The following is a 22445-nucleotide window of genomic DNA, read 5'->3' as shown; positions in this document are numbered from 1 at the left end:
AATGAATGGTGAAGGTAGCTCACCACCAGCAGGTGTGAATGAATGAACAAAGTATCTTACCACCAGCAGGTGTGAATTAATGATGAAAGTAGCTTACCACCAGCAAGTGTGAATGAGTGATGAAAGTAGCTTACCACCGGCAGGTGTGAATGAATGATGAAGGTAGCTTACCACTAGCAGGTGTGAATGAATGATGAAAGTATCTTACCACCAGCAGGTGTGAATGAATGATGAAAGTATCTTACCACCAGTGGATGTGAATGAATGATTAAGTTAGCTTACCACCGGAAGCTGTGAATGAATGATGAAAGTAACTTACCACCGGCAGGTGTGAATGAATGATGAAGGTAGCTTACCACCTGCAGGTGTGAATGAATGATTAAGTTAGCTTACCACCGGCAGCTGTGAATAAATGATGAAAGTAGCTTACCACCAGCAGGTGTGAATGAATGGTGAAGGTAGCTCACCACCACCAGCAGGTGTGAATGAATGATGAAAGTAGCTTACCACCACCAGCAGGTGTGAATGAGTTATGGCTTTTCACTTCTCTCTGAAGCGCTTTGAATGTCTAGAAAAGCGGTATATAAATCTAAGTAGTAGTAGTAAAATATCATTCACATCCGGAGGGTGGCAGTAACGCACTAACTCAGTTTGCAACCACCGTAAAATACCAGAGAAGAAGAAAGCGGTCCTGCTACGCATGCGCCAAAGGCATTTTCAAACGGAACGGCGGTTACTTCCCTCGTCGCCAGAAAACAAATCTGAATATAATATAACTTTTTCAGTTGGCTAAATACTACAAAGACACTCAAACAATGACGAGCACGTTGAAAGGAATTACTCTTAAAGGAAGTGTCGAGGTCGTGGCCGACTTCTTTTGTAAGTATTTAAACTAAATGTACGCCGTAACTCTTGTCAAGAAATCTCGCCAAGTTAGCCTACGTCAATGTAGCGGACAACACACATCTAAGTAATAGTTATGTTTTTTGTTGTTGTTTTTCTCCTAGTTTAGAAAAACTAAAATAATACTATTTGGTAGAAAATAGTATCGTACACGAATACAAACAGACGGAGTAGATATTGGAAGGGTAAAAGAGACTAGCTTTTTGGGTGTAATAATAGATGCCCAGCCATCCATCCATTTCCTACCGCTTATTCCATTTGGGGTCGCGGGGTGCGCTGGCGCCTATCTCAGCTACAATCGGGCGGAAGCCGGTGTACACCCTGGACAAGTCCCCGCCTCATCGCAGGGCCTAATAATGGATGATAAAATGAATTGAAAATCTCCTAAAAAATATATACAACATAAAGTGGCGAGAAACATGTCAATAATGAATAAAACAAAATATTTTCTACACCAAAAATCACTTTATATTCTTTATTGCTCACCAGTGTTACCATATCTGAGTTATTGTGCAGAAATACGGTGAAATAACTACAAATGTGCGCTTCATTCACTCATTCTGTTACAAAAAAGACCAGTCAGAATAATACATAATGTTGGATATAGAGAACATACAAACTCTTTATTTCTTGAGTCAAAAATATTGAAGTTCGATGATTTGGTTAATTTGCAAACAGCTAAAATGATGTACAAAGCAAACCGAGAATATACAATTCTTCTCGACTGAAGAGGAAAAATATAATAAGCTTATAGGTAAATGTAATTTAAAACATTTGTACGCACAATAGGGCTGGGCGATATGGCCCTTTTATTAAAGGCCTACTGAAATTAGATTTTCTTATTTAAACAGGGATAGCAGGTCCATTCTATGTGTCATACTTGATCATTTCGCGATTTTGGCATATTTTTAATGAAAGGATTTAGTAGAGAACATCGACGATAAAGTTCGCAACTTTTGGTCGCTAATAAAAAAGCCTTGCCTGTACCGGAAGTAGCAGACGATGTGCGCGTGACGTCACCGGTGTGAGGGCTCCTCACATTCTCACATTGTTTATAATGTGAGCCACCAGCATTAAGAGCAATTCGGACCGAGAAAGCGACGATTTCCCCATTAATTTGAGCGAAGATTCGTGGATGAGGAAAGTTAAAGTGAAGCACTAATAAAAAAAGAAAAAGAAAAGAAAAGGCGACGCAAGCAGGCGGCGGCAGTGGGAGAGTTTCAGATGTAATCAGACACATTTACTAGGATCATTCTGGAAAATCCCTTATCTGCTTATTGTGTTAATAGTATTTTAGTGAGATTATAAAGTCATACCTGAAAGTCGGATGGCTGCGGTGAACGCCAGTGTCTCTGAGAGAAGCCGAGGAGCCAAGATCACAGCTGCCTTTTTGAGCTGCAGGATGAGGTCGCGTAATCCACTCGAGCCGATTTAATATCACAAGTTTCCCATCCAAAAACTTGCTGGTTGACGTAGAGAAACATGTTCGCTTGACCGGTCTGTGTTAAAACTTCACAACAAACAAAGAAACACCGGCTGTGTTTCGGTGCTAAAGCTAGCTGCAATCCACCGCTTTCCACCAACAGCATTCTTATTTGACGTCTCCATTATTAATAGAACAAATTGCAAACGATTCAGCAACACAGATGTCCAAAATACTGTGTAATTGCGTGATGAAAAGAGACGACTTTTAGCCGTAAGTGGTGCTGGGCTAATATGTCCCCTCCAACCAATAACGTCACAAACACGCGTCATCATTCCGCGATGTTTTCAACAGGAAACTCCGCGGGAAATTTAAAATTGTAATTTAGTAAACTAAACCGGCCGTATTGGCATGTGTTGCAATGTTAAGATTTCATCATTGATATATAAACTATCAGACTGCGTGGTCGGTAGTAGTGGGTGTCAGTAGGCCTTTAATATCTCGATATTTTTTGGGCCATGTCCCGATACACGAATATACCTCGATATTTTGCCTTAGCCTTAAATGAATACTTGATGCATATAATCACAGCAGTATAATGACTCTATGTGTCTACATTAAAATATTCTTGTTCATACTTCATTAATATATGCTCATTTTGAACGTTCACCCAGAAAGGGAAACCACAACTAAGTCCATCCATCCTTTTCCTACCGCTTATTCCCTTTCGGGGTCGCGGGGGGCGCTGGCGCCTATCTCAGCTACAATCGGGCGGAAGGCGGGGTACACCCTGGACAAGTCGCCACCTCATCGCAGGGCCAACACAGATAGACAGACAACATTCACACTCACATTCATACACTAGGGCCAATTTAGTGTTGCCAATCAACTAAGTCAATTTAGCAAAGTTGTATTTATTAAACAGTTATTAAGCAGTGGCACTGACATTCATGTCATTTCAAAACAGAAAGTGCAAGATTGTCGGAGACATTTTAAAACAAGCTATGAGTGCACTTTTGTGCATGATGTCACTAAGATGAGATATCAAAACAACACTAAAAGTGGAATTTTTGTACAGAACGCCACCACAATAGTTTAAAACAAATAAAGCGCATGATGTCACACAAAATATTTTAATAAGTGTCAAATAAAAATGTGCTGCATAATAGGAAATCAAAATAGCAGGGCTGCTACTTTTTGTAGCAACGCTTTTGCCGCATAATTGTTCAACATATTCCCGCTCGAAGCCAAACCACCGCCAGACGATGGAAACCCTGCTGTTTTTCTTGGGGATTAATTCTTCCTTCATTTGTTACCAGATTGGCGCCTTCTCTCTTTTGTATTACCACTCGCAACGCTCCCTTAGCATCACAGCTAATGTTACCCATGTAGCTACCTCTCTGCTCGGGGAGGGCGTGTGACGAAGGTGCACTTATTTTTTATGTCTCTGTGAGAAGGAGAGACAAGAAAGAGTGGGAAACGCATGCAGTGTAATGCTTGCAGCTGAAAGCAACTCTGTGAGAACGTATACTCGAATATCTCGATATAGTCATTTTCTATATCGCACAGAGACAAACCTGCAATATATCGAGTATATCGATATATCGCTCAGCCCTAACTCACGTACAACACTAAAAACCTTTTACATATAAGTATGTAGAGTAAAATTATGGAATGGATTAAGTAAAGAAGTTAAACAACGTGGACCCCGACTTAAACAAGTTGAAAAACTTATTCGGGTGTTACCGTTTAGTGGTCAATTGTACGGAATATGTACTGAACTGTGCAATCTACTAACAAAAGTTTCAATCAATCAAAAAAAAACAATTTACAGATATGATCCCATTTAAGGTTGTTCAAATTAATAGTGCTTACAAAGTACAAAGACGAAGAATTAGGAGAAACACCTTAAACCTTATTGAAAACGGGATATTCTTAATCTCGGTATGTTTATCATGGCTGACTTAAATTCCTCATTCACTGATGTCATTGTGCTGTAAAAAGAAGTCAGTAAATGAACGTATGTATTTGTAAACACTCTGAAAAGGGAAAGGGGCAGGATTAAATTAGCTTTGCTTCTTCCTATTCCTTTTCGGACATGATGTATAGAGAAATTATATGGAATTGTGTGATGTATTATGCTGTAAGTGTGTTCATGTTCGAAATAAACTAAAGAAAGAACAAATAAACACAAGGCCATACAATTATTTTGTTAAACTTAAACATTAAACTGTGAAGAAAGACAAATGACTGACCTAAGTACAGACCAAATGGCAGGCTGCTTGTATGGTTTAGCTATATTACATGTAACTTACTCAAATGTAACAGTGGGGTTGTTCTGCAGCTTTTGGCATCAACAGCATCTTGTACCAGCGGGGCATCTACCCTCCAGAGTCCTTCACCAGAGTCAGCCAGTACGACATGAACCTCCAAGTCACCGACGATCCCAAGCTGAAGGAGTATCTCAACAGCGTGGTGTCTCAGCTGAAAGGTGAGTTTTCAGTAATCTGCTAAATGCTCGTCAGTAGTAAACGACGAGTAACTCATTCTATATAGATATATATATTCAAAAAACAGGACAGGAAAAATTAGAGCTGAAACAATTCCTCGAGTAATTCAAGACAAGTCACTTACTTGGCGCTGTGTGACAGTCCATTACATCGTCAACTGGGAATTAAAAAGTGCCCTCTTTCAAATGTATTTATTGTCTGAGTTTGATACATTTAGTATTGTTTGCACAGCTATGTGATTTATTTGATGTAAAAATAATATATTTCTATTTTATTTATACATTATTTTTCCATTTTATTTATGGTATGTAATTCTCTGCTATTTAAACAGTTTATTTTCTGTGCTGTTAATACCCATCTTGACTAACTGGGTTAATAAAAGTGCCACTGACTGTTCACAGTACAGTTGTCATTCACTCAGTTTCAGTGAATCTTGCTCAAAAATGAATATCTTTATATAAATATTTTAACCGGAAAATATATTGAGTTTAAGTAAAAATTAGAGATGTCCGATAATATCGACCTGCCAATATTATCAGCCGATAAATGCTTTAAAATTTAATATCTGAAATTATCGATATCGGTTTTGAAATTATCGGTATCGGTTTTAAAATAAGTAAAATTTATGTATTTTTAAAACGCCGCTGTGTACACGGACGTAAACCTTAAAGGCACTGCCTTTGTGTGCCGGCCCAATCCCATAATATATACGGCTTCACACACACACACACACACACACAAACACAATGAATTGATTAACGTGGACTCGGACTTAAAAAGCTTGAAAAACGTATTCGGGTGTTACCATTTAGTGGTCAATTGTACGGAATATGTACTGTACTGTGCAATCTACAAATAAAAGTATCAATCAATCAAACACAAGTGAATGCCAGGCATACTTGGTCAACAGCCATACAGGTCAGACTGAGGGTGGCCGTATTAACAACCTTAACACTGTTACAAATATGCGCCACACTGTCAACCCACACCAAACAAAAATGACAAACACATTTCGGGAGAACATCCGCATCGTAACACAACATAAACACAACAGAACAAATACCCTGAACCCCTCGCAGCACTAACTCAACAATAACAAAGATGGCAGTGCCATATTGGCATTTATTTCCTTAACTTGAGTTGATTTATTTTGGAAAACCTTGTTACATTGTTTAATGCATCCAGCGGGGCATCACAACAAAATGAGGCATAATAATGTGTTAATTCCACGACAGTATACGTTTATCAGTATCGGTAATTAAGAGTTGGACAATATCGGATATCGGCAAAAAAGCTGTTATCGGACATCTCTAGTAAAAATATATCAAAATATACTTTTTCCTCCATATCGCCCAGCCCAAGCATTAGCCATGGCTTACTTGGTGTGTGAATCTTTGCTAAAACAAAAAACTCATACTTATCCATAAAATGGATATATCGCCTAGGCCTTTTCCATGTTCAAACTTCTGGACACCTGTTTCACTCAACAAAAAAAGGAAAATGTTTTGGTTGTCAGGAGTTGGCATCTATTGTTTTTGTTTATGTCGTGACTGGATGGCGTCACGTAAGTCAAGACGGAATGACATGTTGTTGATTATCGTTACAGCGTGGCTACTGGACTGCACCGTACAGAAGCTGGTGTTGGTGATCACTTGTCTGGAAACCAACGAGGTGCTGGAAAGGTGGCAGTTCGACATCGAGTGCGACAAGTCAGCGAAGGAGTGCAGGTGAATGCCGTCAAATAGATTTGGATACATCGGAAGCAGCTCATCAATCTAAGCTGAATCAATCGTCAATTCGCTGCTCCTTGAAACAATGCATAGTTGCACCGTACCTCACACGCTTCCTCTGCACTTTCAGCACAGTTACGGCTGAGGTAGTTCCCCGGCGTTCCGCGGTTTTAAAGTCCACAAAGAGTGGATGTCTTCCCACTAAATGCGAACCGACCGCGGGATGGCTTCCCTATGGTAGAGCGCCGCCATCTACCGTCTGGCAATCCCCACTATAGACATCTTATAAGTACACGCCGCATTGGCTGCTGTGACCCGAGAAATTCGGCCGCCATCTTGAAGTGGTGATGAGGAGCCGGCAAGCGGCTTAAACTGACAGTTGACAGGTAAAAAACAAAGATGCCGGGCTGGTGTTCAGCGTTTTCCTGCTCAAATGAACGGACTGTTGAAAATTGGAATCGGGGTATTACTTTTCACAAGTAACATTTAACATTAACGTACTATTGGTTGTATTTTGTGAAAAGAATATTACCACGGAGTTGAGAAGGAGCAAAGATCTTCAATAGTACTGAAATCGTAGCCGCTAGCAAACAAGAGTATGACCATAATAGAATTGCTTGTCAATGAAATTAATTCAATTTAAAAATGTCATACATGAATACAGAATTTGATTATATTCTAAATCCAGTGAAACAGATTGGTGGTTATAGCTGATATAAAGGTGTTTATATATGTTCATGTATAAGTATTTGGCAGACGTTTTTATCCAAATCGACAAGCATAAAAAATACATATAAAACAATCACTGCAAACATTATCATTTAAGGGAAGAATGTAATACAAAAGATCAATACAAAGTGTTAAAACAAAATCAACTCTGCTGCTGCAGCAACAGAGATACAGTCTATAGGTCGCTAAGATATATAGATATCTAATGTATTGATACATTGTTTATGTAGGATATACGCATGTATATATAACCTAATCATATTGTTTCATCAACTTAAAAATAGCTGACCGTTTTCCCCCTTCTTTGGGATTATATTCCCAGTTTTGATCTCGGACGTCTGGTCACTTATAGTTTATAAGAATATTCTATTACTGTTAAACAAACTATGAATAATAAAACACGCCAAAACACGTGTCCTTTAACCATAGCTACAAAAAAACCGTGTGAAAATCAGTGGTATTCAGTGAGGTAAGATGAATTACAAACCGCGTTTCCATATGATTTGGGAATTTGTTAGATGTAAATATAAACGGAATACAATGATTTGCAAATCATTTTCAACCCATATTCAGTTGAATATGCTACAAAGACAACATATTTGATGTTCAAACTGATAAACATTTTTTTGTTGTTGCAAATAATCATTAACTTTAGAATTTGATGCCAGCAACACGTGGCAAAGAAGTTGGGAAAGGTGGCAATAAATATTGATAAAGTTGAGGAATGCTCATCAAACACTTATTTGGAACATCCCAGAGGTGTGCAGGCTAATTGGGAACAGGTGGGTGCCATGATTGGGTATAAAAGCAGCTTCCATGAAATGCTAAGTAATTCACAAACAAGGATGGGGCGGGGGTCGCCAATTTGTAAGCAAATTGTCGAACAGTTGTAGAACAACATTTCTCAATGAGCTATTGCTAGGAATTTAGGGATTTTACCAGCTACGGTCCGTAAAATCATCAAAAGGTTCAGAGAATTCGGAGAAATCAATGCACGTAAGCGATGATATTACGGACCTTTGATCCCTCAGGGGGTACTGCATCAAAAACCGACATCAGTGTGTAAAGGATATCACTACATGGGCTCAGGAACACTACATAAAACCACAGTTAGTAACTACAGTTGGTCGCTACATCTGTAAGTGCAAGTTAAAACTACTATGCAAAGCAAAACCCATTCATCAACAACAACCAGGAACGCCGCCGGCTTCTCTGGGCCCGAGCTCATCTAAGATGGACTGATGCAAGGTGGAAATGTGTTCTGTGGTCTGACGAGTCTACATTTCAAATTATATTTGGAAACTGTAAACGTGGTGCCCTCCGGAACAAAGTGGAAAATAACCCTCCGGATTGTTTTAGGCGCAAAGTTCAAAAGCCAGCATCTGCGATGGTATGGATGTATATTAATGCCCAAGGCATGGGTAACTTACACATCTGTGAAGGCACCATTAATGCTGAATGGTCCATACAGATTTTGGAGCAACATATGTTGTCATCCAAGCAACATTATCATGGACCTCCCTGCTTATTTCAGCAAAACAATGCCAAGCCACTTGTTACAACAGCGTGGCTTCGTAGTAAAAGAGTGCGGGTACTTTCCTGGCCCGCCTGCAGTCCAGACATGTCTCCCATCGAAAATGTGTGGCGCAATATGAAGCGTAAAATACGACAACTGTTGCTCTACATAAAACAAGAATGGGAAATAATTCCACTTTCAAAGCTTCAACAATGAGTTTCCTCAGTTCCCAAAAGTTTATTGAGTGTTGTTAAAAGAAAATGTGATGTAACACAGTGGTGAACATGCCCTTTCCCAACTACGTGTTGCAGCAATGAAATTGTAAGTTAATTATTATTTGCAAAAAAAAAATAAAGTTTATCTTGTATTTGTAGTGTATTCAATTGAACATGGGTTGAAAAGGATTTGCAAATCATTGTATTCCGTTTATACTTACATCCAACACAATTTCCCAACTCATATGGAAACAGGGTTTGTAAATGCGCTGAGAGTTCATTGCTCCTGCCAAATGATTTGCACTGAGTGGAGTGGATCACCACTTCAAGATGGCAGCCCTGCGCCAGTTGGCAGTAGCGCTCGATGCTGCATAACCTTATAAGATGTCTATAATCCCCACCGCCGCTCTGTTGCGGCTCCGTCGTGCAGTGAAATGGCACAGATTTTCACAAGATCTTGCCAATCTATGCGTCATCGTGTGGTAAGGGAAGTTGTAATAAAGAAAACCACAAATAGTTTATTCTGTCCTTCAAGAGGAACAGAATCAAATAAATTGGGTCCTGCCAGTAATAACAGGTGCAGAGCGTTAATACTGACAATAGTTTAGCCTTCATAAACCATTTTATTTTTTGCAGCCAACAACAACACAACAGTAACATCTCTGGCGAGCGTGTCACAACAACCACTCCCCTGCTTTTCCGGCCCTTATATCGGCTGATAATATTTACACAGGCCCACATATAGCTTGTGGGATATGCCTGTACATTATTTTCACATTTTGGACCTCCATAATCAGCATGTCCTTATCAATTTGTGTCAACAAGATGAAATTAGGTCTGAAAACCTTTGACAAGTTGACTTCATGTCCGTCGCTGCCCATCAGGACATTTCAAAATGTAAAATAAGTTCTGCTTGGAAGACAGTATTTTATTTTGAAAGTAAACAGGATATTTTTTTCTGTTTGTGCATAACTTCCTGTCCAACACTAGCAGACTTTAGCTGAATTAGGGTCGAATTAAACTCTGTATCGTTAAGGAATTCTGTCTTGGATGGGAAGTTTTGGTTATCATCCAGGATGTCTCTGTACATTGCTGCATTCATCTTAGTCCAGTCAGGGAGGTCACCATGAATGGAGTTATATTTGTGTCTTCGTTTTGAGGGAGATATTTTGCAAGCACATACATTATATTTTGAAAATAAACTAAACTCAAGTTAAAAAAATAAAAAATTTTGAGCGAATATAACTGTATTTTGTACACAGTTGATAATATCCATATTAAAGGCCTACTGAAATGAGATTTTCTTATTTAAACGGAGATAGCAGGTCCATTCTATGTGTCATACTTGATCATTTCGCGATATTGCCATATTTTTCCTGAAAGGATTTAGGGGAGAACATCGATGATAAAGTTCACAACTTTTGGTCGCTAATAAAAAAGCCTTGCCTTTACCGGAAGTTGCAGACGATGACGTCACAAGGGTGAGAGTTCCTTACGTCCTCACATTGTTTATAAGGGGAGGGTCCAGCAGCGAGAGCTATTCGGACCGAGAAAACGACAATTTCCCCATTAATTTGAGCGAGGGTGAAAGATTCGTGGATGATGATATTGATAGCGAAGTACTAGAAAAAAAAAATTGAGTTAAAAAAAAAAGGCGATTGCATTGGGATGGATTCAGATGTTTTTAGACACATTTACTAGGTTAATTCTGGGAAATCCCTTATATTTCTATTGTGTTGCCAGTGTTTTAGTGAGATTAAATAGTACCTGATAGTCGTAGGGGTGTGTCCACGGGTGTTTTGACGCCAGTCTCTGAGGGAAGTCGATGGCAGCTGCATGGACGGCGCAAGCTCAGCTGATCTCCGGTAAGAGGCGACTTTTTACCACAATTTTCTCACCGAAACCTGCTGGTTGACAAGTGGTCGGGATCCATGTTCCCTTGACCGCTTTGATCCATAGTAAAGCTTCACCTCCGGGAATTTTAAACAAGGAAATACAGTGTGTTTGTGTGGTTAAAGGCTATAGCTTCCCACCTCCATCTTTTTACTTTGGCTTCTCCATTATTAATTGAACAAATTGCAAAAGATTCAGCAACACAGATGTTCAGAATACAGTTTGATTGCGCGATGAAAAGAGACGACTTTTAGCCGCAAATGGTGCTGCGCTAATATGTCCCCTGCAACCCGGGACATCATGCGCACGCGTCGTCATTCCGCGACGTTTTCAACAAGAAACTCCGCGGGAAATTTAAAATTGTAATTTAGTAAGCTAAACCGGCCGTATTGGCATGTGTTGTTGCAATGTTACTATTTCATCATTGATATATAAACTATCAGACTGCTTGGTCGGTAGTAGTGGGTTTCAGTAGGCCTTTAACACTCAATAATTACTGCCGTCAGCACAGTCAGACTGACGCACTCTGCAGCGCCCCCTCTTTTCCTTTCCCGCAACCTCGAGCCTCCGCGTAATCATCTTTTTTTCCTACACACGATCAAATCTCAGCTGTGCGCTCGTGGAATTTTTGACACGCGTTATAGTTGTGTCAAAAGGGCAGCCAATCAGAGATCTGGACAAATGTACACGCTGACTGGCCTCCAATAAGATTGTGCTATGCGAAGCGGCAAGAACTACCTTAAAAATGTAAGTATGGTTTCATGTAGTCATTTAAAACATCTAAAACCGCTGGACATGTAAAGCTGGGGTGACTGTCATTGAGTGATGAACAAGAGGTCAAAGTTGACTGCAAGTTGGTTGAGAACTGAAAGATGTTTGGTTAACCATAAGCAGAAATTCCATATTTTCATGCATAAATGTCCGCCGTTTAGATGTTTAGCATCTTTGGCTGCTCCTCCCCGAGTGGACTACACGGTTGATCATGGTTTGTTTCTGTGATTCAGTGGGTTGGGGGGGACAGGACTAAACACAAATCTACGCTAGCCATTTAAAAAATAACAAAAAAGCAGAGAGACCGCTGAAAATACTGGGGGCGCTCTGTTTGTCAGTGTATATTTATTCATATAGAGTATAATGTTATGACCTCCTAAAGGGGTTTTCAATGGTTATTTATGACCCTGTATTTAAATTTGTCATTTTCAAGTGCCCCCCGGGAGAAGTCCATTAAAGCCATCCAGAATGACATCCGCTCAGTACTCAGACAAATAACTGCCACGGTAACGTTCCTGCCGCTGCTGGAGACACCATGTAAGTAACCTCACATCAGTTACCCTTAATTGTTGTATGGATTTACTTAAGAAGTATGGGATACCATCCATTTTCTACCGCTCGTCCCTCTCGGGAGTCGCGGTGATGGCTGGAACCTATCTTTCTCTTGTTGCTTTATTTGTATTAGGGCTGGGCGATATATCGAGTTTGTAAGATACATTGATATATTTTTAAATAAGATATTAATTAAGAAAATATCGTAATGCCGATATTTGTTTCACGTCAAAATGACCAAACGCCGCTTATTTGTTGTGTTCCTTGTTCGCCCCACTCCCTCACAAGACTCCAATGGCTATTAAACCCCTTCCCCTCCTCCTTCCAATACGTGCTTGCACTATCTCCCCAACTGCACTGACCCACAACAACAACACACAAGCAAATATGGAGTCTGACTGTGCCACCAGCAGTGTGCCAGTAACCAACAATTACGGTTTTCCTGAAATGATTACGTTTTTTGATAATCCATTCCTGTTTACGACTGCAGTGGTAGAAAATAGTTTTTTCAAATTAAAAATAATTACAGTAACTTAAAAATCGAAGCTAGGTAGCTTAACTACATTTGGCAGTAGATTCACTTCTTTTTAACAAGTAGCGATTTCCGTAGCTTAGTTATTTTTAGACCCATGCAGCGGTTAGCTAAGCTACATGCTACAAAATAAGAGGAAGAGAGAAATGGACGAGTGCAACTCCACAGGCAGGAGACAACATATAAGGGAAAGATCGACGATTGGTTGGTTTATGTATAAGGAAATCCATGATTGGTTGGTTTAAAACAGGGGTCTCAGACACGCGGGCCAATTGCGCCTCGCGAGACGTTATTTTGCGGCACCCACTTTAATATGAAAGTTTAATGTTAGTGCGGCAAGCAAGTTTTGTATGAATGGCGCTTGACAGCGTTGTGTGCGGAGCTGAAGGGATCTACCAATCACGGTGTGGTATGTGGCTCTCGAGGGCCGAACATTGACATCACTTGCGTGATCCAAGTAGAGAAACCCCTCCTCCCGTTTGCTTCAGACAGAGACGATTTTTGTTATTTGGGTCCAAAACGGCTCTTTCAACGTTCTGGGTTGCCTACCCCTGCGTTAGTGGAAAAGCGGCAAATGAGTGAAAGCGACAGAGATGTTGCCATGGAGACGAGGGTTTTCTAACGGGCCTGGCTGCAGTCGCACCGCGACACCTGTCCGTCAGTAATAACAGTCCCCGCTAACCTGGACCAATTCAAACCGTTTTTTGTTTTTTTTATTGTTTGATTTGCATTGCCTCACATTTCTTAATTCTAATTTTTTTCATTTATATTTTGATTTTATTTTGTGTTGAAAAGAAAAATAAAGACATTTAAAAATATTTTTTTTAAGAAATATTTTTTTTAAGAAATATTTTCTTGCGGCCCAGCCTCACCCAGACTTTGCATCTAGTGGCCCCCAGGTAAATTGAGTTTGAGACCCCAGGTTTGAAATGATGAGTCAGGATTGGTTAAGATTAGGGCAACACGTTGCGGACAGGCCAATCAGATGCAAGATAGGGCGGGTCATCGAACCAGAAAGGGAAATCACAACCGACAGCCCAAATGAGGACGAGAGAGTCTGAGAATGAGAATATTCAAGCTAAATGTATGCCTAAGTGAGGAAGATCATAGCCGCATTAATTAAGTAGAGTCACTTACCACTTCTAATAGGACCAAAGAACCTTAAAGGGGAACATTATCACAATATCTGAAGGGTTAAAACCAATAAAAATCTGTTCCCAGTGGCTTATTTTATTTTTCGAAGTTTTTCTCAAAATTTTACTCATCACGCAATATCCCGAAAAACGGCTTCAAAGTGCCAGATTTAACCGTCGTTATATCCACCCGTCCATTATCTTGTGACGTCACAGCGTGACCACACAGAAACAAACATGGCGGATAGCACAGAAGGTATAGCGATATTAGCTCGGATTCAAAATTGGATTTCAGCGCCGAAGGCGATTTAACAGATTACGCATGTATTGAAACGGATGGTTGGAATGTGGAGGCAGGTACCGAAAACGAAATTAAAGAAGAAACAGAAGCTTTTGAGCCATATCACGACAGACAGCAGCACGGGAGGAAGCGCGGATGAATTCGGCGATCGCCTTCTAACCAACGATTGGTATGTGTTTGTCTGGCATTAAATGTGGGTGGAGGGAAAGGCTGGATGCAAATATAGCTACAAATGAGGCATAAAGATGCAATATGTACATACAGCTAGCCTAAATAGCATGTTAGCATCGATTAGCTTGCAGTCATGCGGTGACCAAATATGTCTGATTAGCACACTCCACATAAGTCAATAACATCAACAAAACTCACTTTTGTGATTACGTTGACTTTATCGTTGGAAATGCATCTGCTTTGAGTGTGGCAGGATATCCACACATTCTTGCCATCTCTGTCGTAGCATAGCTGTATTTGGTACAGTGTGCAGAACAAACGAGGGACTTTCGCATCTTTTGACCACTGTTGCAACTTGAATCCGTCCCTGATCGTGTTGTTACACCCTCCGACAACACACCGACGAGGCATGATGTCTCCAAGGTACGGGAAAACGGAAAATAACAGAGCTGATTTGACTTGGTGTGTGTAATGTGTTTGAGAAAATGGCGGGTCGCTTCACGTTGTGACGTCACGGGTGAAAGGTCAGCCCTCCGACAGGCGAACAATTGAAAGGCGTTTAAATCGCCAAATTCACCCTTTTCGAGTTTCGGAAATCAGTTAAAAAAACATATGGTCTTTTTTTCTGCAACATCAAGGTATATATTGACGATTACATAGGTCTGGTGATAATGTTCCCTTTTAAGTGTGTGACAGTCCATTACATCGTAGACTGGGAAGTAAAAAGTGCCTGCCTGCAAATTTTTTTTTTGACTGAGTCTGATACAGATTGTATTTGCACAGCTACGTTATTTATTTTAGGTAGAATTTTTTTTTTTTATATTTATGTTATGTACTTCTGTACTATTTTCTGTGCTGTTAATACCCATCTTGACGAACTGGGTTAATAAAAGTGCCACTGACTGTTTACAGTACAGTTGTCATTCACTTCAATTTCAGTGAATTTCTCTCAAAAATGAATGTTTTTATATGTATACTTTAACCGAAATACATATCGAATATGGAGTTTAAGCAAAAATATATCAAGATACTGTTTCATCCATTTCGCCCAGCCCTAATTTGTATTTGACTTTATTAAGTATTTGTATAACTATTAATAGATAAAACCCTGCCACAGGCCAAATTCTTTTAACCCATTGTGGCCCAGAGTCAAAAAGTTTGGGGACCGCTGCCTTATAGCTTCATGGGGGGGGACATAAACAACCGCCATATTTATGCTGCCTGCTGTGCAATAAAAACCTAATAAAAAACAGGAATTGCTTAAATCACCTCAGGTGGCTTCAACCTCCTGGTCTACACCGACAAAGACCTGGAGATTCCGGAGAAGTGGGAGGAGTCCAGCCCGCACATCATCAGCCAATCAGAGGAGGTGCGTCTGCGCTCCTTCACCACGTCAATCCACAAGGTGACCAGTATGGTGGCTTACAAGAAGACCGACTCCTTGTAAACAAAACACACTCATTCGTACTGACTCTTACGTTACGTCACATGACCCACGAAATCCAGAGACTCGTCTTTACAGGCGTCAACAATTGGCACCAGACATAAGAAAAAATGTTTTGTCATATTTCATGTTTATTTGAACAGTGGGGAGGGGGTGACAATGTCACACAAGGTTTTTGTAACGCCTGACTGTTCATATGTGTATATATGTATATATAAAACAGGGGTTTCCCACCTTTGACAGATGGCGACATCTACCACAAAATATGGCTAGTAACTGCGTTTCCCTTCTAAAAGATTAGCTGACACAACGTAAAATGTTTTCCAATATATTGCGATATTGTGCAATTATGTCACACACGCTGTTTTGTTTTGTTTGTAGAACATTGGATGACAAGTTTCTCTGTGCTCTGATTTTTAAAAAGGGGTTTCTTTACTTTTCGGGGGAGTCAAGAGCTGAAAAAGTTTGGGAAACCCTAAAAAAAACATTTTTTGCGATCGGTGAGCACAGACATAAATGAACTTGCAAAAACTACTCTGTATTTTTAATAAAGTCACCATCTTCTGCTGTATAAAATGATTTTTATTTGACTATTTTCAAGACAATGCAGTAGAAAACTTGTTTTTTTCCCCCTGTCATTTTATGAAAATAGAAAGTCTAAAAAACTGCAAAAAAAAAATCTCCTTCAGTGTTACATAAAATCATCTAATAAATATGCTATTAATAAATATGTAAGAGAATGAGTGGAACAAATGTTGTTTGACTATACTGCAGTATTTAAATATAATCTGCATCTGTTCCCTAAAAGTGAGTTTGCTATTAAATCAAAGCCACTCAGTGCAGTTAAAAAAAACAAAAAAACAACTTGTGTAATGGATATAGTTAGGTTTTGTTCACCAACCGTTACAAAAACTGACCAACGACTCTAAGTAACATGTGCAGCAACTAAACAATATTACTGACTGTGCAGCGCCAAAAGTTCATGAAATGTTTTTTGTCACTTATTTCAGAAAGTGAAACGATACGAGTATGTTTTTACATGATTAAAATAATCTAAGTTTTTATTTCTTGCAAGTTTGAGGTGCACACCAGTCACCTTGCCTGAAGTCTACTGTGTAATATGTAATAATAAGTGACAAAAACATTTACCCTTTTTCACGATGTTCAAAGTTTTTGACGTGTAGTAGTAGTAGTAGTATGGTCACCATGCCAACCAGGTCAATGCAACAAACATCCAGATTTTTTTCAAATAAGGCACTGGCTGGTAGATAAGTTATAAAGTACTTTTATGGGGTGGGACAAAATGTGACTATTTGGACATTATTGTCGTAGTTTCCGTTCTTCAGTTTTTGGGTTGATTTAAACTGTTTAAAGATTTTATTTTATTTTTTCAGAATTAAGTCTTCAGGGGGAACTGCACCTATTTTGGGGAATTGTGCTTACCATTTACTATACCAATGTGAGACACGAAACCACGCGTCTTTCTCTTTTGTAATATACGGCAAGTACATTGCGGAAAATGGAAGTAAACTATTATACCCGCAAAACCCCATTAACAATTCTCCGTTTACATGTCGTGACCTGAATTTTAATCAAGTGTTGGCCAAATATTTGCAGAAAATGTAGTTTTGATTTTCAAAAGTTTAGTTTTTTTCAGGATTTGCATGGCAGTGCTTCATGCTGATAGAAATATTCCCTTTTTTCCCCCTCTGATTTCTTCTTTTTTTCCTCCCCTGAAACGGTCTCACACCCTGATCATGAGAAAGACACGTACACTTGCTCCTTTTCGCCTGTTACTACATTTCATATATACCGTATTTCCTTGAATTGCCGCAGGGCATATAGTTGGCGCCTGCCTTGAATTACTGCTGGGTCGAACTCACTTCGCAAAATAATTAGCGCATGCTTAGTATTACCGCCTGGTCAAACTCGTGACGTCACGTGTGACACTTCTCCTGTCATCATTTTCAAAATGGAGGAGGCTGAATTCAATACCGGTAATTTGAAATCACATGAAGGGAAGAAGATTAAGAGCTATTCAGTAGGATTTAAGTCCAACCTTACATCACACTCAAATTTTTACCGCATGCCTTTGGTAAGTGCCAGAGTGAGAAGAGGTTTTAAAATAATTAGCGCATGCTTACTTTTACCGCATGCCTTTGGTAAGCGCAGGAGGGAGAAGAGGTTTTAAATTAATATTTCAAAGAAATACGGTACTTACAGTTTTTTGGCATGTTTTTCAGAGCGCGGAACAGCGAAAACCCGTTAGCTTCGTTATAAGCTGACTTTTGCTCGCGTTCATTTTGAAGTTAGTATGCATTAAAAAAAAAGTGTCTCACGGAAGGAGTGTGAATGATTGACACAAATCCAAAAAAAGTGCAGATCCCCTTTGTAAAATTTTAAGAAAAATGGCAGAATCTCATGAGATAGTCATTTAAAGACAATTCAATTGTACCAAAAGTTATATTACAATTACTGTATTTTTCGGATTATAAATCGCAGTTTTTTTTCATAGTTTGGCCGGGGTTGCGATTTATACTCTGGAGCGATTTATGTGTGAAATTATTAATAAAATATCAAATAATATTATCTATCTCATTCCCATAAGAGACGAGGCGTATATCAGCAATCGTCACACACACACGTCAACCAATAACAATTGAGATTAGCGATTAAGAGTGACAGATTGTTTGGTAAATGTATAGCATGTTCTATATGTTATAGTTATTTGAATGACTCTTACCATAATATGTTACATTAACATACCAGGCACCTTCTCAGTTGGTTATTTATGTGTAACGTACACTTATTCAGCCTGTTGTTCACTATTCTTTATTTATTTTAAATTGCCTTTCAAATGTCTATTCTCCGTGTTGGATTTTATCAAATAAATTTCCCCCCAAAAAATGCGACTTATACTTTAGTGCAGGGGTGTCAAACTCAAATACAGAGTGGGCCAAAATTTAAAACTGAACAAAGCCGCGGGCCAAGGTTGAACAAATTAACCTTTTAATAGGGACCCAAACAAGTTTTGCCTTGAATATTAAACAAGCAAGGCTTATATAACTTTATAGTCACATGCAAAATTGAGTTTCAAGTTATGATAATAATGATAAAAAAATATCAATGGCACATCAAATAAAATTTAAATAAAAATTGGGGGGAGCGGTGTTTGGTGGTAGCAGGGGTGTATATTGTAGCGTCCCGGAAGTTAGTGCTGCAAGGGGTTCTGGGTATTTCTTCTGTTGAGTTTATGTTGTGTTACGGTGCGGATGTTCTCCCGAAATGTGTTTGTCATTCTTGTTTGGTGTGGCTTCACAGTGTGGCGCATATTTGTAAAAGTGTTAAAGTTGCTTATACGGCCACCCTCAGTGTGACCCTTATGGCTGTTGATCAAGTATGCCTTGCATTCACTTGTGTGAGTTAAAGCCGCATATATGATGTGACTGGGCCGGCACGTTGTTTGAATGGCGGAAAAGCGGACGTGACGACAGGCTGTAGAGGACTCTAAAGGCAGTGCCTTCAAGGCACGCCCCCAATATTGTTGTCCGGGGAGATTTTCGGGAGGGGCACTGAACTTTGGGAGTCTCCCGGGAAAATCATGAGGGTTGGCAAGTATGAGTATCAGCGGTGAATGCAGTGTTACAGAGGCATCGCCGCTGTATAATACCGGCGGGCCTGCTCTAATCTTAATTTGATATTACCTCAAGGGCCAAATAAAATTAAACGGCGGGCCAGATTTGGCCCGCGGGCCAGAGTTTGACACCCATGCTCTAGTGTGACTTACATGTTTTTTTCTTTCTTTATTATGCATTTTCGGCCGGTGCAATTTATACTCCCGAGTGATTTATAATCCGAAAAATACGGTATATATCATTATAAAAAAAAAAAAAAAAATACTGTACCTTTACACACACAAAAAAACAATAATACTGAAAACTATTTTAAGAGAATGAAGTAGTAAAGTGGAAAATACATTTGTAAAAAAAAGATAATTTCTTACACATTTTACAAGAGATTGAGAAAATGAAATAAAAATCATAGGTTTTACCATGAAACGTGATTGTGCTAAACAAAGTAAAACATTGTCAAATGTAAGTAGGCTACATTACGTCATGGGTTTACCAAGAAAAATGGTTATAAAATTACATGCAATTGCTATTTTGCAAAATGGTCAAAATTGTATTAATATTGTCAAATTATCACAATTGTGCTACATGTTACTGTGTGAATCCCACCCCTAGTTGAGTTTATAGGAGAAAAACTGCTTGGCTCGAATGAAGCTGTGACTTACCAGGTAAGGTTGTTTTTTTTGTACACTATGTTGGCCACTTTTTAGTAAATAAAGTTAAAAAAAAAAGTTTATATATGTGTGTATATATACATTTTTATGTGCGTGTGTTTATATGTATGTATATGCACTTTATATGTGTGTGTTTGTATGCATACATATGTGAGTATATACACATTCAGAATACAGTACAGGACAAAAGTTTGGACACACTTCCTCATTCAATGTGTTTTCTCTGTTTTCATGACTATTAACATTGTAGTTTGTCAGTGACGGCATCAAAACTATGAATGAACACATCTGGAGTTGTGTACTTAACAAAAGAAGGGGAAATAACTGAAAACGTATTTTATATTCTAGTTTCTTCAAAATAGCCACCATTTGGACTGATTACTGCTTTGCACACTCTTGGCATTCTCTCGATGAGCTTCAAGAGGTAGTCACCTGAAATGGTTTTGCCTTCACAGGTGTGCTTGAAGCTCATTGAGAGAATGCCAAGTGTGCGAAGTAGCAATCAGTGCAAAGGGTGGCTATTTTGAAGGAACTAGAATATAAAACATGTTTTTAGTTATTTCACATTTTTTGTTAAAGGCCTACTAAAATGAGATTTTGTTATTTAAACGGGGATAGGTTGATTGGCAACACTAAATTGGCCCTAGTGTGTGAATGTGAGTGTGAATGTTGTCTGTCTATCTGTGTTGGCCCTGCGATGAGGTGGCGACTTGTCCAGGGTGTACCCCGCCTTCCGCCCGATTGTAGCTGAGATAGGCGCCAGCAACCCCGAACGGGAATAAGCGGCAGAAAATGGATGGATGGATAGCAGGTCCATTCTATGTGTCATACTAGATCATTTCGCAATATTGCCATATTTTTGCTGAAAGGATTTAATAGAGAACATCGACGATAAAGTTCGAAACTTTTGGTCGCTAATAAAAAAGCCCTGCCTTTACCGGAAGTCGCAGACGATGACGTCACCCGTGTGAGGGCTCCTCCTCCTGTTTATAATGGGAGCCTCCAACAAAAAGAGCTATTCGGACCGAGAAAATGACAATTTCCCTATTAATTTGAGCGAGGATGAAAGATTAGTGGCTGAGGATATTGATAGTGAAGGACTAGAAAAAAATAAAATAACACATTTACTAGGATAATTCTGGGGAATCCCTTATCTTTCTATTGTGTTGCTAGTGTTTTAGTGAGTTAAATAGTACCTGATAGTCGGAGGGGTGTGTCCACGGGTGTCTTGACGGCAGTCTCTAGGGGAATTAGTCACGGCAGCAGCAGCACGACAGAATTTCCGCTGATCTCCGGTAAGAGGCGACTTTTTACCACAATTTTCTCACCGAAACCTGCCGGTTGGTTGACAAGTGGTCGGGATTCATGTTCGCTTGACCGCTCTGATCCATAGTAAAGCTTCACCTCCGGGAATTTAAAACAAGGAAATACAGTGTGTTTGTGTGGCTAAAGGTTAAAGCTTCCCACTTCCATCTTTCTACTTTGACTTCTCCATTACTAATTGAACAAATTGCAAAAGATTCAGCAACACAGATGTCCAGAATACTGTATAATTGCGCGATGAAAAGAGACGACTTTTAGCTGCTAGTGGTGCTGCGCTAATATGTCTTCTCCAACTCGAGACGTCACGCGCACGTGTCATCATTCCGCGACGTTTTCAACAAGAAACTCCGCAGGAAATTTAAAATTGTAATTTAGTAAACTAAACCGGCCGTATTGGCATGTGTTGCAATGTTAATATTTCATCATTGATATATAAACTATCAGACTGCATGGTGGGGTAGTAGTGGGTTTCAGTAGGCCTTTAAGTACATAACTGGACAATCTACAATGTAAACAGTATGAAAATAAAGAAATCACATTGAATGAGGAGAAAGGGTGTCCAAACTTTTGGCCTGTAGTGTATGTGTGTGTATACGTATGTACGTCCGTATACATATACACTAAAAAGAATCCCAAAAGAGCCGCACGTTGTCAAAGATCAAACCACAGTGTTGTGGTCATCTTGATCGCACTCTTCAGCCAAACTCTTCCAGTGCTGGCGGTTCATCTGGCAACCCTCCAACAAAGGAGAACAATACTCCGACAGCACGGTCAATGTCTGTAAAGACACGTTTTTTTAAAGTTAGCAGATCACAACACAGCAATTGTGGATTGATCGTACATAAACGTGATATCTTGCACTATAATGTTGCAACATTAAGACAATTGTTAGTCGTAAAGGCAAGATAGAGAGCTGTGTAGTTTCAAGGCAAAGTCTTAACCTGTCATGCACACCACAGCGTTCGTACTCCATTTTCCCACCACAAAACTGGTGTT

At 39.4% G+C, this 22445-nt stretch overlaps 2 protein-coding genes across 2 annotated transcripts in view; one reads left to right on the top strand and one right to left on the bottom strand.

Annotated features, from left to right (window-relative positions):
- Positions 1–650: 650 nt before the first annotated feature.
- On the top strand, positions 651–17841 carry LOC133547077 (mitotic spindle assembly checkpoint protein MAD2A-like). Its single transcript, XM_061892872.1, has 5 exons — positions 651–879; positions 4671–4817; positions 6443–6563; positions 12124–12227; positions 15654–17841. Exons 1-5 carry the CDS (start codon positions 816–818, stop codon positions 15824–15826), a joined length of 609 nt encoding a protein of 202 aa, XP_061748856.1. The 5' UTR covers positions 651–815; the 3' UTR covers positions 15827–17841.
- Positions 15935–22445, bottom strand: part of LOC133547078 (cGMP-specific 3',5'-cyclic phosphodiesterase-like) — a gene marked incomplete at its 5' end in the record, with an annotated part of 48347 nt that continues 41836 nt past the window's right edge. Inside the window, one exon of the mRNA XM_061892873.1 lies at positions 15935–22227. Coding sequence (XP_061748857.1) covers positions 22108–22227 — 120 coding nt within the window. The remainder of the gene's footprint in view (positions 22228–22445) is intronic.

This window comes from Nerophis ophidion, unplaced genomic scaffold (assembly GCF_033978795.1).
Source record: "Nerophis ophidion isolate RoL-2023_Sa unplaced genomic scaffold, RoL_Noph_v1.0 HiC_scaffold_60, whole genome shotgun sequence".
Lineage (NCBI taxonomy): Eukaryota > Metazoa > Chordata > Actinopteri > Syngnathiformes > Syngnathidae > Nerophis > Nerophis ophidion.
Note: the sequence above shows the minus strand (reverse complement) of the source record. Positions and strands in the feature narration are given on the sequence as shown.

Bases quoted from the DNA above. Each gene is read 5' to 3' on its own strand.
- LOC133547077 (XM_061892872.1), top strand. From the start codon at position 816: ATGACGAGCACGTTGAAAGGAATTACTCTTAAAGGAAGTGTCGAGGTC. The intron at 880-4,670 runs GTAAGTATTTAA...GTTGTTCTGCAG, and splicing joins GGTCGTGGCCGACTTCTTTT to CTTTTGGCATCAACAGCATC. The intron at 12,228-15,653 runs GTAAGTAACCTC...AAATCACCTCAG, and splicing joins GCCGCTGCTGGAGACACCAT to GTGGCTTCAACCTCCTGGTC.